The 13,583-nt window shown below is 40.6% G+C and overlaps 1 protein-coding gene and 1 non-coding gene across 3 annotated transcripts; one reads left to right on the forward strand and one right to left on the reverse strand.

The window, feature by feature from the left end:
• Positions 1 to 1,851: 1,851 nt before the first annotated feature.
• On the reverse strand, positions 1,852 to 10,844 carry sept2 (septin 2). Of its 2 annotated transcripts, none has more exons than XM_031749789.2 (13): positions 10,727 to 10,844; positions 9,880 to 9,922; positions 9,092 to 9,206; positions 6,913 to 6,999; positions 6,692 to 6,815; positions 6,325 to 6,459; positions 6,087 to 6,204; positions 5,726 to 5,827; positions 4,993 to 5,138; positions 4,747 to 4,830; positions 3,629 to 3,689; positions 3,138 to 3,232; positions 1,852 to 2,997 (listed from the first exon to the last, which is right to left on the reverse strand). In XM_031749789.2, exons 2-12 carry the CDS (start codon positions 9,901 to 9,903, stop codon positions 3,146 to 3,148), a joined length of 1,083 nt encoding a protein of 360 aa, XP_031605649.1. In that variant the 5' UTR covers positions 9,904 to 9,922; positions 10,727 to 10,844; the 3' UTR covers positions 1,852 to 2,997; positions 3,138 to 3,145. The 2 variants fall into 2 exon arrangements, with proteins under 2 accessions (XP_031605649.1, XP_031605648.1); XM_031749788.2 differs by having other exon boundaries at positions 4,708 to 4,830.
• Positions 10,845 to 13,235: 2,391 nt separating this feature from the next.
• Positions 13,236 to 13,307, forward strand: trnap-ugg. Its single transcript has one exon. It is a non-coding gene; the product is annotated as a tRNA-Pro (tRNA).
• Positions 13,308 to 13,583: the final 276 nt, after the last annotated feature.

The following is a 13,583-nucleotide window of genomic DNA, read 5'->3' on the forward strand; positions in this document are numbered from 1 at the left end:
GAGTATTTGGCTGCTTTAACAGCATAAAGTCCAACAGTTGCTCTGGGGGTTTCATCCCTGTACTGTTCTGTGTTGTACTGGGATCATTAAAGGTTACCTTCATTGTTTTGAGCACTGTAATTACGTCAGTGGGCTGAAAAGAGCCCAGACTTAAGACTGCTATTAGTTTCAGAAGTTTTTTTTCTACTCTTGGTTCTGCATGGTGCGATGCGATATCCTTACTATGGTCTTCTCAGGTACATACATTTAGTTGTGAGCACAGAAGCCCCACCCATGTGCCATACAAGCCTGTGTATGAGAAAGATATTGAGAAGAAAGCTGGTTTTAGTGGAGGGTGAAGGAAGCTAAGAGCTTGTTTCAAAGAGAACAATTAACTAAAAGGGTACAAGTACAAGGTGGTAGAGGATTATTTGTAACAATGATTGGCAAAGACATTGGAATAATGGTCTAAGATGAAAGTATGGACCTAGAAACATAATAGGTTAATTTTAAATACAGTGCAAAAGTCTTGAGTCACCCCTCTTTTCTTTATATTTTGCTTCCAAGGAGCCAGACTTTTATTTTTAAAGTGCTATTGAGCAGTAGTTCTCAAGGACGTCTTTAAAAGACATATTTTGGACCTTGGCTGCTTTTTCAGTCCAGTCCTTGCACCTGTTCATTTCCAGTGGAACGTTTTCTTTTTTTTTAATGACCAGCACCAATGAACCATTCAAGGGCTGCATTTCAACCAGCAGTGATGGAGATTGTGTCAAAAATTATGGAATTATAAACTAGGAAAAGTACAGTCAGATTTTGTTCCAACATGTAATCCTATCTAAAAACCATATAGAAGAATAAAAGCACATATTCAATTTCATCTTTCAGACTTGCTAGAACTGTTTTCTGCCTTATTGTGTTAATAAAAATGTGTTGCACCTTTTTCTAGCTTTCCTAGATAACCATGAAGAAATGAGGGGTGGCTCAAGACTTCTGCCAAGTATCAGTATCAGCTTTAACCTAGACTATAAGCTCAAATTAGTCCAATGCTGCAGATGCTGGTGCTTCATTAATGTTTTAAAAGGTAATCTTCTATTAAAAAAAAGAAATGTTGTTACACTATCATTTGCTTCTGTTTCCACTCCTCTTGCTGCACATGGGAATATAAGCTTGGAGGTTTGGTAATTAACCTCTATATCTCACAGTATCTCAGTAATTAGTGACACCCTGTTACTGTGAGGGCAGAATCATGGTGGTTCTTTCAGAGGTAATTAATCTCACTGAAATAAAACACATAGCAGAGCATCACCTGATGTGCATGACGAGCAGCTTCAGGCTCCTCTAATTTTATAAAGTTTATGGTCTAACTGAACACCAGCAGGCACTGATTAGGTTACAGTGGGAAGTGTTGCCTGTCTAAGATCCAGTGTATCATACACCCTGAATCAGTAATCAGTTGTGTTACTTCTGAGGCATAGCTTTCTTTATGAATTTAGACAAATTAATTTTACAAAGTGTTGCATGACCAATCGCAGTGTGGCTTTCGTCTAGTCATATTCTGTAAATGGGATCTGGCAAATGCTTTAAAATGAGCAGCTTAAATTCAGCCAACGGTAATCACAGGCACAGTCACCTGATCTTCCCTAACGCTACAAACTTACCTGGTTCATATTCTCACAAACGTTAAATCTTGAACAAAAATGATTAAAACTGTGTTCATTGTCTTTCCGTATACACAAAAACACAGTGATTACACACACCTACATTTCTTTCTGTTATTTAAATCTTATTATTTGAACAGTTCTCCCTTAGAAATAAAACAACAAACAAAAAAGTAGGGGGGAAATTTAAAAAAAAAAAAGCAGACTCAAAAAAATAGTTTGATACTTAATAAAACTTTTATTACAATATATGTATCAAGAACAAAATCTGTCAGGTACAAACAGCACAAAGGAATGTCAGAACTCACATCTCGGCTGGTGAGGGGATCGTTGGCTACGCTGACCTCATCAGGTCGCCTTTAAACTCTGCGGTCACTAAAACCACAAAGCGTTCAGCAGTAGGGACAGGTAGAAGTTTCAACTTCTTAAATCTCACTGTACCAATAAACTCGCTCACTGCTCCTGTCACATGACTTCACTTTACACCGAGGACGACACAATTGAAGGACTAAATGCATTTAGTTAAGTGAAAGCACCAAAGAGGCCTCGCGCCTCATTTGTCTGGCGTATGGGGAAGACTATAAAAGGTTATGGATCACAGTTTAATTCATATCAAAAGGAGCTTAACCACACTCGAAGGCAGTTGTACATACTGACACCGATCTGATAAAAGCACAAATGGATGAAACACTGCCCTAAAATTTATCGTAATTCTTTAATGGGTTGAGAATCGCATGCACATGAGCGGGTTAACATCAATACTGAGCAGGACAGGCCCCATTTAATGGCAAGCATGTATGGTGAACTCATAAATTGTTAAATAATGTTTTCTCCTGACAGGAATAACATTGACACAGTCATGTAACAATGGAATAAAAGAGGTTTTTCAGCTACGTCTGCTACTACAGTTATCTCTCTCAATGACACTCCTTCACAGAGCATGTGTTAGCATGTGCTCCGACAGACGCTTCAGCACTAAAGTCTTCGCATAGAAGCAGCAATACTTTGGTTTTCTGAACAGCAAACAAAAGGGAAAAAAAATTAACTATCTCCCAATATAAAATATGCAAGCATTTTAAAATATTGGTCATATGACTTCATTTCAGTAAACGATTTCTTCTAAAGTGGTACAATTTAAAAAAAAGAAAAAAAAAATAGAACCGTGTGTAAATATATAAATGTAACACTGTTGAATATACTTTACTGTATGCATTAAAAAAAAAATGACTCCAGATCCCATGTGGAGCTGAAATTACAGAAATAATAATAATAAAATAGTGGCAAGCAAGAGGAGTCAGTGACCAGGCAGCTTTACAGCTTTTCCATCTCTCTGGTCAAACTCGAGCAGTGGCTCAAATACCTAATCCAGAAAAAAAGAAAAGTAAGAATATTAATATTTGGACATCTGAAGATAACCAAGTTCAGAAATCTAGCATGCTGTAAAATAACTGATGATGTGTCTGCAGCAGAATCGGCCTTGAGTGTTTCCACAGGTCTCACCATCACTTTCACACATGTTGGCCTTCTCCCTCTCCGTCTCCTTGTTTCTGCATCTGGGCTTGCATCTTGGCAATCATCTCCTGCATTCGCCTCAGCTGAATGACACACAACATCAAAAGGTGTGAGTCAGGACACTCTCATGGTTGTGACTTTGAAGTGACATAAGGCATTTTTGGGGGTTCTATAGACTCTATCATATAATATTGTTTATTGTTGTTTCTGCAAGGTTGTCTACTTATTTGTCTTATACTGGGCCTTGGTGCACACCCTCACTCCATCCCCTGTCTGAAAGATGCCGTTTCATCTCCTCTCCCTTTAAATTCGCCTCCTTGCTTGCAACAAGCAACAAATCTTCTGATTAGCTGCCCGTCGCAAACACAAGCAATAAATGTGCCTTATCTTTATCTTGGCCCAAAAACTTTCTTGAGGAAACCTAAACAACACATTTCTTTGAAAACAACGCTTGTAGTCTAGTGTCTAAAATATCTCACCTCAGCCTCCTTCTCCTGCAGGATCATATCCTTGTCCATTTCCTCCGGCTCGGGTCCCTTTCTGCTTTACAGACACAACTATAGTTACTGCAATGCTCTGCACTGAAAGATCAATGACTTAATTATGCAGGACATAATTAAAAAGATAATCATTAAAGCAAACACACAACTGGAGAGGTTATAAATGCTCTTGTAGTGATTTTTGAAGCACGATTATTTAGTCAGCAGAGAAATTGTGTTTTCTCTGCATGAGATTGTTGCCATTTTAAGCAGCGTTAAGCAAACACGACAAAAGTCACACTGAGGAAGTAGAAAAGCGGGTCAGTGGGTTAGTTTTGTTTGCAGGAACAAGGCTTCTCAGAGAAGAGTTGGCAGCTACAACAAATAACTACACAGAGGTGAAAGCATGAAGATTCAAGAGAGAAGCAGTGAGTGCAAAAGTCAGGGGAAGAGCAGGACCTCCCCCAAACTAACAAAATCAAAAATAAAACAGTACCTCCATCAGTCCACTCACTGGGGAATAAGGCAATTCAACACCAGACACCATCTTTGGACAGATGGCACGGCAAATATGAAGACAGTAAAACCACTCCCTTATCCTGTGTTGCCTTTAGAAGAAAAGTCTAAAAACAGTCCTTTGGATCTACGTTAGGGGTTAAATAATGAGGTACCCACGCTATGTTAAATGCTACACACAGTAATCTTGTTTCTAACCTGCGCAGATTTGTGAACTACATACAAGATAAAAAAAAACAACTACAGCTAACAGTACTAAATTCACCTCCAACTACCTCTGCTACAGTCTATTACAGTTCACATGCAAAAATCACGGGTTAGAGCTACTGTACTACAGAACTGATACTGGAAAAAAGGAAATGAATGACCGAACTACCCAATGAACAGGAATAACTCTTTATTTTTCCTTTTCTGGTTGGTTTAGCTGGGTTTTGTTAAGTTTCACCTAGTGTGTGTGTTTTTTTCCACAATATTTTACCGGTTGTAAATGTACACCCAGCTCAGAGATTTGCTGTTTGAGGAGGGGGAGGTGCAGAAAAGCAAGCAGACAGGGAAGTACGTACGCAGGAGACAGAGGCAGAATGTAACCATGGGAGGACAACCTGCCACCCCGTTTGAGGCGCTCCGAACGGAAGTTCTCATAGTGCAGGTCCTGGGTTACTTCCTGGAGATCCTGCATGTGGGTTCTGTGGGATTGAGGAAAAGTCAAACAATAAACAGATTTGCAGAGAGCTCAGGCACCGCCATACTCCCTCCAAAAGCAGGCGGAGGCCGTCTGGTTACAGCGGTTGGAAAATGAGACTACTTTATGTACACAGTTTAGTCAACTCACAAACTTCACCACTCACATCAGCATGATCCGCAGTTTGAGGAAATCATTGTGCTCCGGATTCTCCACCTCCACCACTCCCCAAGGGTACAGACGACCTCTGACCTTTTTCCCTTTGGCCTCAATCTGCTGGTTGGACCCTACCACTGCAAATGGGATGCTAGCCTGGAGAAGAGGAGCAGTAGCTCATATTTCTGCTGTCATGTTTCAACCACACACCACGGATAATTATGATACTCAAAACCAATCCCTAAATTGATAGTTGGAAGTTTAACAGAAGCAGAGCTGTCCCAGACGACTACCAAAGCTTCTACAGTGAATAATCAAAGCTTCACAAGATGACCAGGAGGGTAGGATTGGGCTGTCTACCACCTCACCCTAACTAACCAGCCAGCTAAACCAGCAAATCCTGCATTTACAACATATAAACTTACTGTTTTTACAAAAATGTAATATTTGTTGGAAAGGGCTGTCTGATAGCTTTCCTCTTTGCTTTTGTGGTCTGCAGCGGGTAACACACTGAACCCTTACCCAGTGTTTATTTTGATGCATTTGTTTTAAGCACACGTGCCATCTCACAAGTTCATTCACAGAAAACACTGAGATAGAAACCATGTCTTGCTACTCAGCTCAAGAATTACAGCGATGTAATGTTTTCTTCAAATCTCCCATCGCTATTTGCGTAGGAAGAAGACAGAAAGAAACTTTTTTTTTCCAAGGTTGAAATCCTGCACAGATAATGAAGTCAGTACCTTGAGGATCCTCGTCTGCTCTTTGAAATCTTCATCTTCATCTGACTCAGCATCGGGAAGATGGTAGATTTTGATGCCATGCTCGTCGATCTCGTCGAGAATCTTAATAACACGAGAGTGTAAAACAACAGTTATTGGCCGTTATGTTAAACTGATGATGATCCTCTGCTTTCTTTTGTCTCCAGACACGAGATAACGATCCTCAGAATCATTTCTCAGGACCTGCTGATACAGTAGTACCTGCAATATTCTGATGCACCCGATGGATAAAGCAGTGAGTATGATAACATGATACTGTAACGACTCTTCAAGTCAGGAAATGGAAAAGTCCCCGAACAATGGGTGACTCTGGTGTCCTCACCCTGCGCTTGAGCCTCTCCCTCTCTCTGAGGGTGAGTGTGTCGGCCTTAGCGATGACAGGAACCACATTGACCTTGTTGTGAATGGCCTTCATGAACTGGACGTCAAGTGGTTTCAGGCTGGGAGGGAAAGGAAACAGAGGGTCAACGAGAGACAAAGAATCTGCGTGAACAGAGGACCTTCACTGTAATGACTTAGGCCTATACAGTATTTGTGCAAGTGGGCATAGCAGGACGCACCCGTGGCCGAGTGGGGAGATGAAATAGAAGCAGCAGTGAACTCTATTGTCAACAATGTGTCTACGATTTAGGCCGCTCTCATCATGGAGGTAGCGCTCAAACTGGTCATCAATGTAGCTGATAATGGTGCTGAAACTGGATGGAGCAAAAAAAAAAAAAAAGTTAGAAATTATACTGAACAAAAGCAACCACAAAGCCTGGCTAATAATAGATTCTCCCCTATCCTTAAGATTTCAACACAGTGTTATTTTGAGCCATCTAACGTTAGTGGGTCATCACCACTCACAGATCACAGGAATAAGATAGCAATTCAAATCCAAAAATACCTCATCTACTCATCAGCCTCCACCCTACAATGATTTCTCACCAGTCTTGGCTGTTGATGGCGTCTCCGTATCCTGGTGTGTCAACCACAGTGAGGCGGAGCTTCACTCCTCGCTCCTCGATTTCTACAGTGGATGCCTCGATCTGAACTGTCCTTTCTATTTTTTCTATGAGGAAGAAAGATCAAACACAGGTTTCTCAAACTGCTTCACAAAAAATGAATCATATGTGTTTTCAGCGTGTAAATGTGCGTGTGTGTTTTACCTGCTGCTCCGGGAATGACTCTCTCAGGGTACAGGTCAGTGAGGAAGAGGCTGTTGATCAAGGTGGATTTTCCAAGTCCAGATTCACCTTTAGATAACAGGAAGGTAAAGCTGTCACAAGAAGTAAATGAGCGCTGTATAAACACACTGCTAATAATTACAAATGCACAGTCAGGTTCCAGTTAGTGCAAGGCTCTTCCAATGCAGAGCTCAGTTTCAACCAAAAGAACAAAGACGTCCTCAGTGCACCGCAGGAAATGAGGCATCTGCCTGTAACACACACTGCATCTCACACAAGATGGAAATACACATCAACCAAACTCTAAATCTGACTTCAGCATTAATCTTTCCCCAGCCGTCAGGTGACTGAAACCTTGTCAGAAGCTGGGAAGGATATGAGTTTGTTCATGAGTTAAGGGTAAGAACCTTAAATTGACCAGAGAGGTTACACAAAAGAGACCCGACATTCAAAAGCCAAATAGAAATCTACAGAATTCCAAAATTAGCAGGTTAAACAGGAAACATAACACCAATTGTGTTGCTGTGTTGACGTATAGTAACCATATCTTCCTGCTAACATGCTGAAAATGTAGGCGTGTACCTTTTTACCTAATGAACTTGAGTTAGCAGGTCAGTTGCTCATGAATGGTAATCCCCAGGGGACTTGGTTTGAATCGCTAATAAAATCATAATGTTGTGTAGTAAAAATAAAGCTTGTGGTGAAATTTCCATTTTTCCATTTTCTTTATGACTTTTCAAATTCAGGGTCGGGTGGAAGCTGGAGCCTATCCCAGCTGTTATGGGGAACAGGCAAGGTACACCCTGGACAGGTATCCAGTCTATCACAGGGGAAAGGACTGATGTGATTCTAAAACTATATTACCTCCAGCTCTTTAACAAAATAAACAAAGGGTAAACAAACTGTATTTAATGACAACGAGAATGACGTTATTTGAATGCCTCAGTCGATGTAATTTATGAATGAACTACACATCAGTATCAATGTCTTCACAGGACAAAATTTAAACCATGGATCGAAATACCAGTAGTAGGTGTTACTCAAGTGAAAGACAATCGTAACTCAGTCTGATAATCAGGCAAAGAAAAAACCCCTGCACACCACACAAACGTCTGATCTGATCTGCTGCATCGCTTCAGTCTAACACTCTGCCTGCTGTCTTGAAAAAAAGATTCAAAGCAACCGTAAAGACAAGAAACTACTGTTTAGTTTCTTAGTTACATCCAGCTAAAAGCAGAAGTCGAGCGCAGACACAGAGTCTTAAACAGCTGCTACTGCTGCTCCCGCCAGGCTGTGACAAAAGATTTACTGAGGTCTTCTTTAGTGGCAATTTGCCAGGTCTTGTAAGGGAGCAAACTGACATATTTATTATGCACACTGCAAGTTCAAGTGCGTGTGGGAAAGGAAGAGACTACAGAGGACTGCACAGCGTTTTAAAGCAGAGATCAATGCTTTTAATTTTCATTGCAACGTTATTATTTCTATATGTGGAGCAGAGCAGCAGCTAGCCGCTCACCCAGGAAAACACTGATTTGATTTAATAACGGGGGTTACACAGAGGGTATATTACTGCATTACAAGAACCAGCAGGCCTCGCTGTCCACTGTTTGAATGGGTCCCTCGAGGCACACAGGCTACATTCCTCTCTGGTTTATTTTAAAGCAGAAGGATGAGCAGTGTTGAGGGGAGCTTCGACCCTCCCCCATTCCCAGCAAGCACAGGGGTTCACACAGTCACAGGAACCAGAGCAAGAGTTTACACTGCTGCCAACATCAGCTGAGCAGCTTTACCGATGACTACGTCTGCCCAGAAAAAAAAACTTCATGCACAGTAAGACAGTCAAGTGCACGCCTATGAATTATAGAACACAAAACAACCAGCGTGCTCACGACACACAAACGAAAAAAGCTACGGTAGCCAAAATGAGCTCAGACTGCAAAAACTGCATATTGTTCAGGCGACCAGCCAAGATCCCAACATGAATTTAACCCAATAACATGAGCGAAAAAAGACAAAATACATTCCACAAAGTGGCCGTGTTTACTCTAGCTTTAACATTCTTATCACTGAGATACATTATCATTTTCCAGACTAAATAAAAAAACGGCGTCACGTCACAGCAACATGAAAAATGTGGTGGGAAAAGCATTAGCGCACTCACCTACAACCATAAGGGTGAACTCAAAGCCCTTTTTTACAGATTTTCGATGAACCTGATTAGGCAGGTTGGCGAATCCAACATACCCCGGGGTCTCGGGGTTGGAGAACTGCCCCTGCTGTAGAGAAAAGGGAGGAAAAGTAAAAAGAAAGAAGTGTAAAATGATTATTACTTCCGATTAAACTGAGCAGGATAAATGTGAGGCGACAGCTAATTATATGCGAGCGAGCTTAAATCACTGAGCAGGCTTGAGTGACAGGGTTATTTAAGAGGCTATTTCCAAAAGACCTCGCACCACCCCATTCATCCAGCATTTTCTACACGCAGCTCATCAAAGGAAGCCATTTACCAATCCCTGTAGCTAGCCAGGCTGTATACCAGAAAATTCAAATATAATACAAAGCAGCACCTTCTTTATTCAGTTTATAAGGTGGACAAAGCCTCCATTCCTTGTCCTTTCAGGAAGAAGGTCAAGATGAGTGAGCTTGATAAGCAGTGTGTTTTTACACTGCCCTTAGCCCTTTCAGTACAAAGAAAACTGCATGAGTGAGTCATGAGGATAATGAGCAGCACGCAGACAATGTACCCATTAACAGGACGGTAATATCTATGCCTAAAAAACAATAAGTTTCGACTCAGAGGGCATATTGGGTTTCCTTTTCACTACCATTAAAGCTACAGCAATGGAGTAGGCAGTCACTGAAGTACAGGCAGGAATCTAGTATTACAGCATGCCTATTGGTTCAGATAGAAAAACTGGTTGGTTGGTTGGTTTGTTTGATATGATTTACCTTCATTTTGTCAGGTTGAGACATTTTTTCCACCTTGTTTAGGCTGAAAGAGAAGACAAAAACAGAGAGATATAAACCAAGCAACACAAAAAATCTTTTCTCACCCTTCTTCTAAAATGGGGGTTGGACTCATGCAGTCACATACTCAGAGGCTTCAGAGTATGAGAGACAGGAAGTCTGTTTTGTGCTCGGAGTGGCTTGTGAGAGTGATGTGTCTCACCACAAAAAAAAACTGCTTTCCTGCTCTAGGTGTCTGCATTACAGCTGCATCCCACTACAGCTCTATGATCTGAGGGAAGAGATGAAGCTCGAGCCTTCAAACCCAACCTTTCTGTAATTACCATCATATCTGTCTCTTTTGCTAGTTGTGTTGTAGGCTGTTGTATCTTATTCGAACAGCCTTATTCAGAATGAACTGAAACTGTGAGAAACACACCCACCGTACGAGGGAGAAGACGTTTTCTCTGCATATAACCGAGCATTTCTTTTCCGGTTAATTAACTAAATATGTTTCCGAGGTAGTTTAGTTGAGTTAGCATTACAAGTCAGCTGATTTTCCGATTTTCTAAATGTGACTGATACTACTTAATAAACCAGCTTCGGGTATTTTAAAATTTTGCTATAGCGGTAACAAACCTCCGGGTTATCAACAGTCAACTGAACGCTATTTAACAAGCTAGCAGCCCAAGCTAGCAGCTCAGTACACTGTTAAGCTAAGCTTTAATTACTATTAACTAGCCGGGCAGGAAATCAAATAAGCTAATGTTAGCTTCGTCGTTTTAACAGCGACGGCGCCGACACACTCGGTGATAAATAACTTGTGAAATGCTGAAAAGTACACGGTTACCTTGCAAAGTAGATGGAAGTACAGAGAGCGATGAGCAGCAGACTTGGCGGACACCTCAAATTCTTCAGATTCCGCTGCAGCAGCTTCCTTTAGCACACAGACCACAATGCACTGGGCGAGAGGAGCGCAGCAGCCTCAGCCCTCAGCCGAGCCACTGAAACTGCTAACTAACTAAAACTAGGTGCCAAAAAGGGAAATCAAATAAAAACTAGACTTTAGAAAATATAGATAAATAAAATTACTAAAAACAGAGAGGAAGATTTTAAAATTTTAAAATTTTGCCCTTGAAAAATGTCCTCTATGATATAATAACAGGATTAAACTAACATTCGTATCAATGAAAACTAAGGTGAATGCTAAACATGTTAAGACTCATAGAAACTAAACTGGAAAAAACAAACAGATTCTACCGAAAACCTAATTGAACCGAAAACACTGAAATCTGAAACTGACACACAAAAAAAGACTTTGCCCTGGACCCTGTGAGTCAGCAACAGCCTGTGTCATGTACAAGATCGGCCATTAGAAGTGCATTATAAACGATAAAAGCCCATCAGACAGAGCATGGGGGTTATTAACAGGCTAGACTCCCAAAGGGGATATAATAAGTAGCAGCTACCCTGAATTATTAATATAGTCCTGTCTGTGATGTAGCTCACGTTTAGCCTCTATGGTAAGTTCAACATGGGGAAGTCTTCTTCTTCTTCCACCTGCTGGTATTGGGTGTCACCACAGCTGATCATCTGCCTCCAGCTCACCCTATCTCTAGAGTTCACTTATGTCACACCAAAGTATGCATGTCCTCCTTCACTACACCCATGAACTGAGGTCTTTTGTCCACTATATCTACTATTCCTCCTCCCCACTTGTCCACACCATCCAAAGTTAATAAATCCAACATAAATGATAAAATATTTTACATTTTGTGAAACATCTACAATTTCATTAACTGAAGTTTCATGAAGGTGGAAGATCTTGTGAGAGACAGGCTTTATAGCATTTTTATGGATATATTTTTGTGATGTTTTCAGATATTTATTCTTTTACACTCTAGTTCTCCCTCAATGGGGAGCAGCTTCAAGGAATCAGCATAACTTCTAGTTATTCTCACCGATGTTAATAATGGAATTAATATGCCACTATTGTCTGCCCATCTTCTTATCTCAGTTATGTTTCCTAACAGCAGACCCTCTAGACTGAGGGTCTGCTGTTATAACCTATTAATGTAGGTTATATTGAAGATAGGGGTGTAAACTGAGAAACACTTCCATGTGTCAGCCTGTTTCAAATACTTATCATTGCTGGTATGTTTTCCTCAATGATGCCAAACTAATGCAATGCAGCTGTTGCACAACTGAGTCAGAAACTCCTGTTATTAGATAGTGTTGAGAGAGATCGTGTTAAACAATGCTGATTGTCCTTGTAAGGGAATCAGTAAATAATGTAAGTTATAAGCAGACTTGATATGGCACTAAAATCAATTACTCATTAATACCAGTCCCTGCTTGCAGAGCTGTCTGAATAACAGTGGAATGTAGCTTAAAAATGTAAACAATCACAGAGTCAGGCTGGGACAATCCGGATCTTTTTCTTCTAAACAAAACGGCCTTCACATGACTAGCTGCGGTCTGATTTATCTATCTGAGTTGTTTAACTTCTCTATCTACGGTTATAGGCTGAGAGGATCTGATAGCACTTTGGGTGTTCGGGTAAAGCATGGGTGCACTTGTCCTCTCAGGGGGAAGGGTCACATTTCTATACCGATGATGCCTAAACTGTTCCTATAAACAGTGAAGCACACTGATCATAGGTTCAAGAGGAAAACATCGCTGATTATCTTGTGTCAGTTTGCTTTAAAAGGAGGCTTCTCACTAGTCACAACATAGCGTCTTTGCAGCACATGTAAGGCTATCATGAAATATGCGAGAATCATATCCTGCTTACAAATGGGGTGCTGTGTAAATAAAAAAAAGGAATTACTTAAATTTTTTTTGACAGAATTTTACAGCCTGATGCAGTTACGCATTGATATCTTTAATGGATGACTCCATATTACATCTCATTTATGGAACCTTTGAGAAAAAGAAAAAAAGAGAGATCATGGTTTGATGAAAATGATGTGATAGCTCTAATTATGTGCACATTTCTGCACATGTCCAGGGTCATGTCAAAGTCATATTGCCCATTCCGGCACACAGCTACTGCTACACCAGTTCATGTTAAATATAGAATAAAAATGCACCGATGGCCTCCATAATAAAGTTCAATTAAGTCATACCTAACCAATGATGTGTTAAATCCAATTAATTATGACTTTGGTAGCTGGACATCAAATGCTTGTGGGGCACCGAGCTAAAGTAACGTTACCTAACAGGAACTAGTTCTTACATGAATGTTAAGCAAAGGTTACATGCTAGATAGTGAATTTATTGAACGTTTGGTAAAAACCAAGTTTGACAGCTGTGATTGTTAAATTTTATAAAGTATACTTCTTCAGTCCTTTGCATGCGGCTCGTTGGTCTAGGGGTATGATTCTCGCTTTGGGTGCGAGAGGTCCCGGGTTCAAATCCCGGACGAGCCCACTCTTTTTAAATCACAATTATTTTTGACGCACCATTCCACAGTTTCTTACAGACGTGTATTACGTTAAAGTTTTGGTTTTTAATAATGTTCTAGAGTAACTGATATTAGTAATAAGGCTTTTTCTCAAAAGACTTGGGCTGTGTGTGTGTACATTCCCGAGTCTCCTAACACTCAGCGATATACTGATCTCTTGTGGATTACTGCGAGTACTGCAGGTAGGTGTGCCGAATATTGTTTTTGAAAATATTTCACAATCATTTTAACCAAATTTAGA

Source organism: Oreochromis aureus, linkage group 18 (genome assembly GCF_013358895.1).
Source record: "Oreochromis aureus strain Israel breed Guangdong linkage group 18, ZZ_aureus, whole genome shotgun sequence".
NCBI lineage: Eukaryota > Metazoa > Chordata > Actinopteri > Cichliformes > Cichlidae > Oreochromis > Oreochromis aureus.

Coding starts and splice junctions, on each gene's coding strand:
- sept2 (XM_031749788.2), bottom strand. CDS start 9,903: ATGTCTCAACCTGACAAAATGAAG. Junction 6,816..6,912: donor AGTCATTCCCGGAGCAGCAG/GTAAAACACACA, acceptor TCTTCCTCATAG/AAAAAATAGAAAGGACAGTT. Junction 4,831..4,992: donor AAACTGCGGATCATGCTGAT/GTGAGTGGTGAA, acceptor TCAATCCCACAG/AACCCACATGCAGGATCTCC.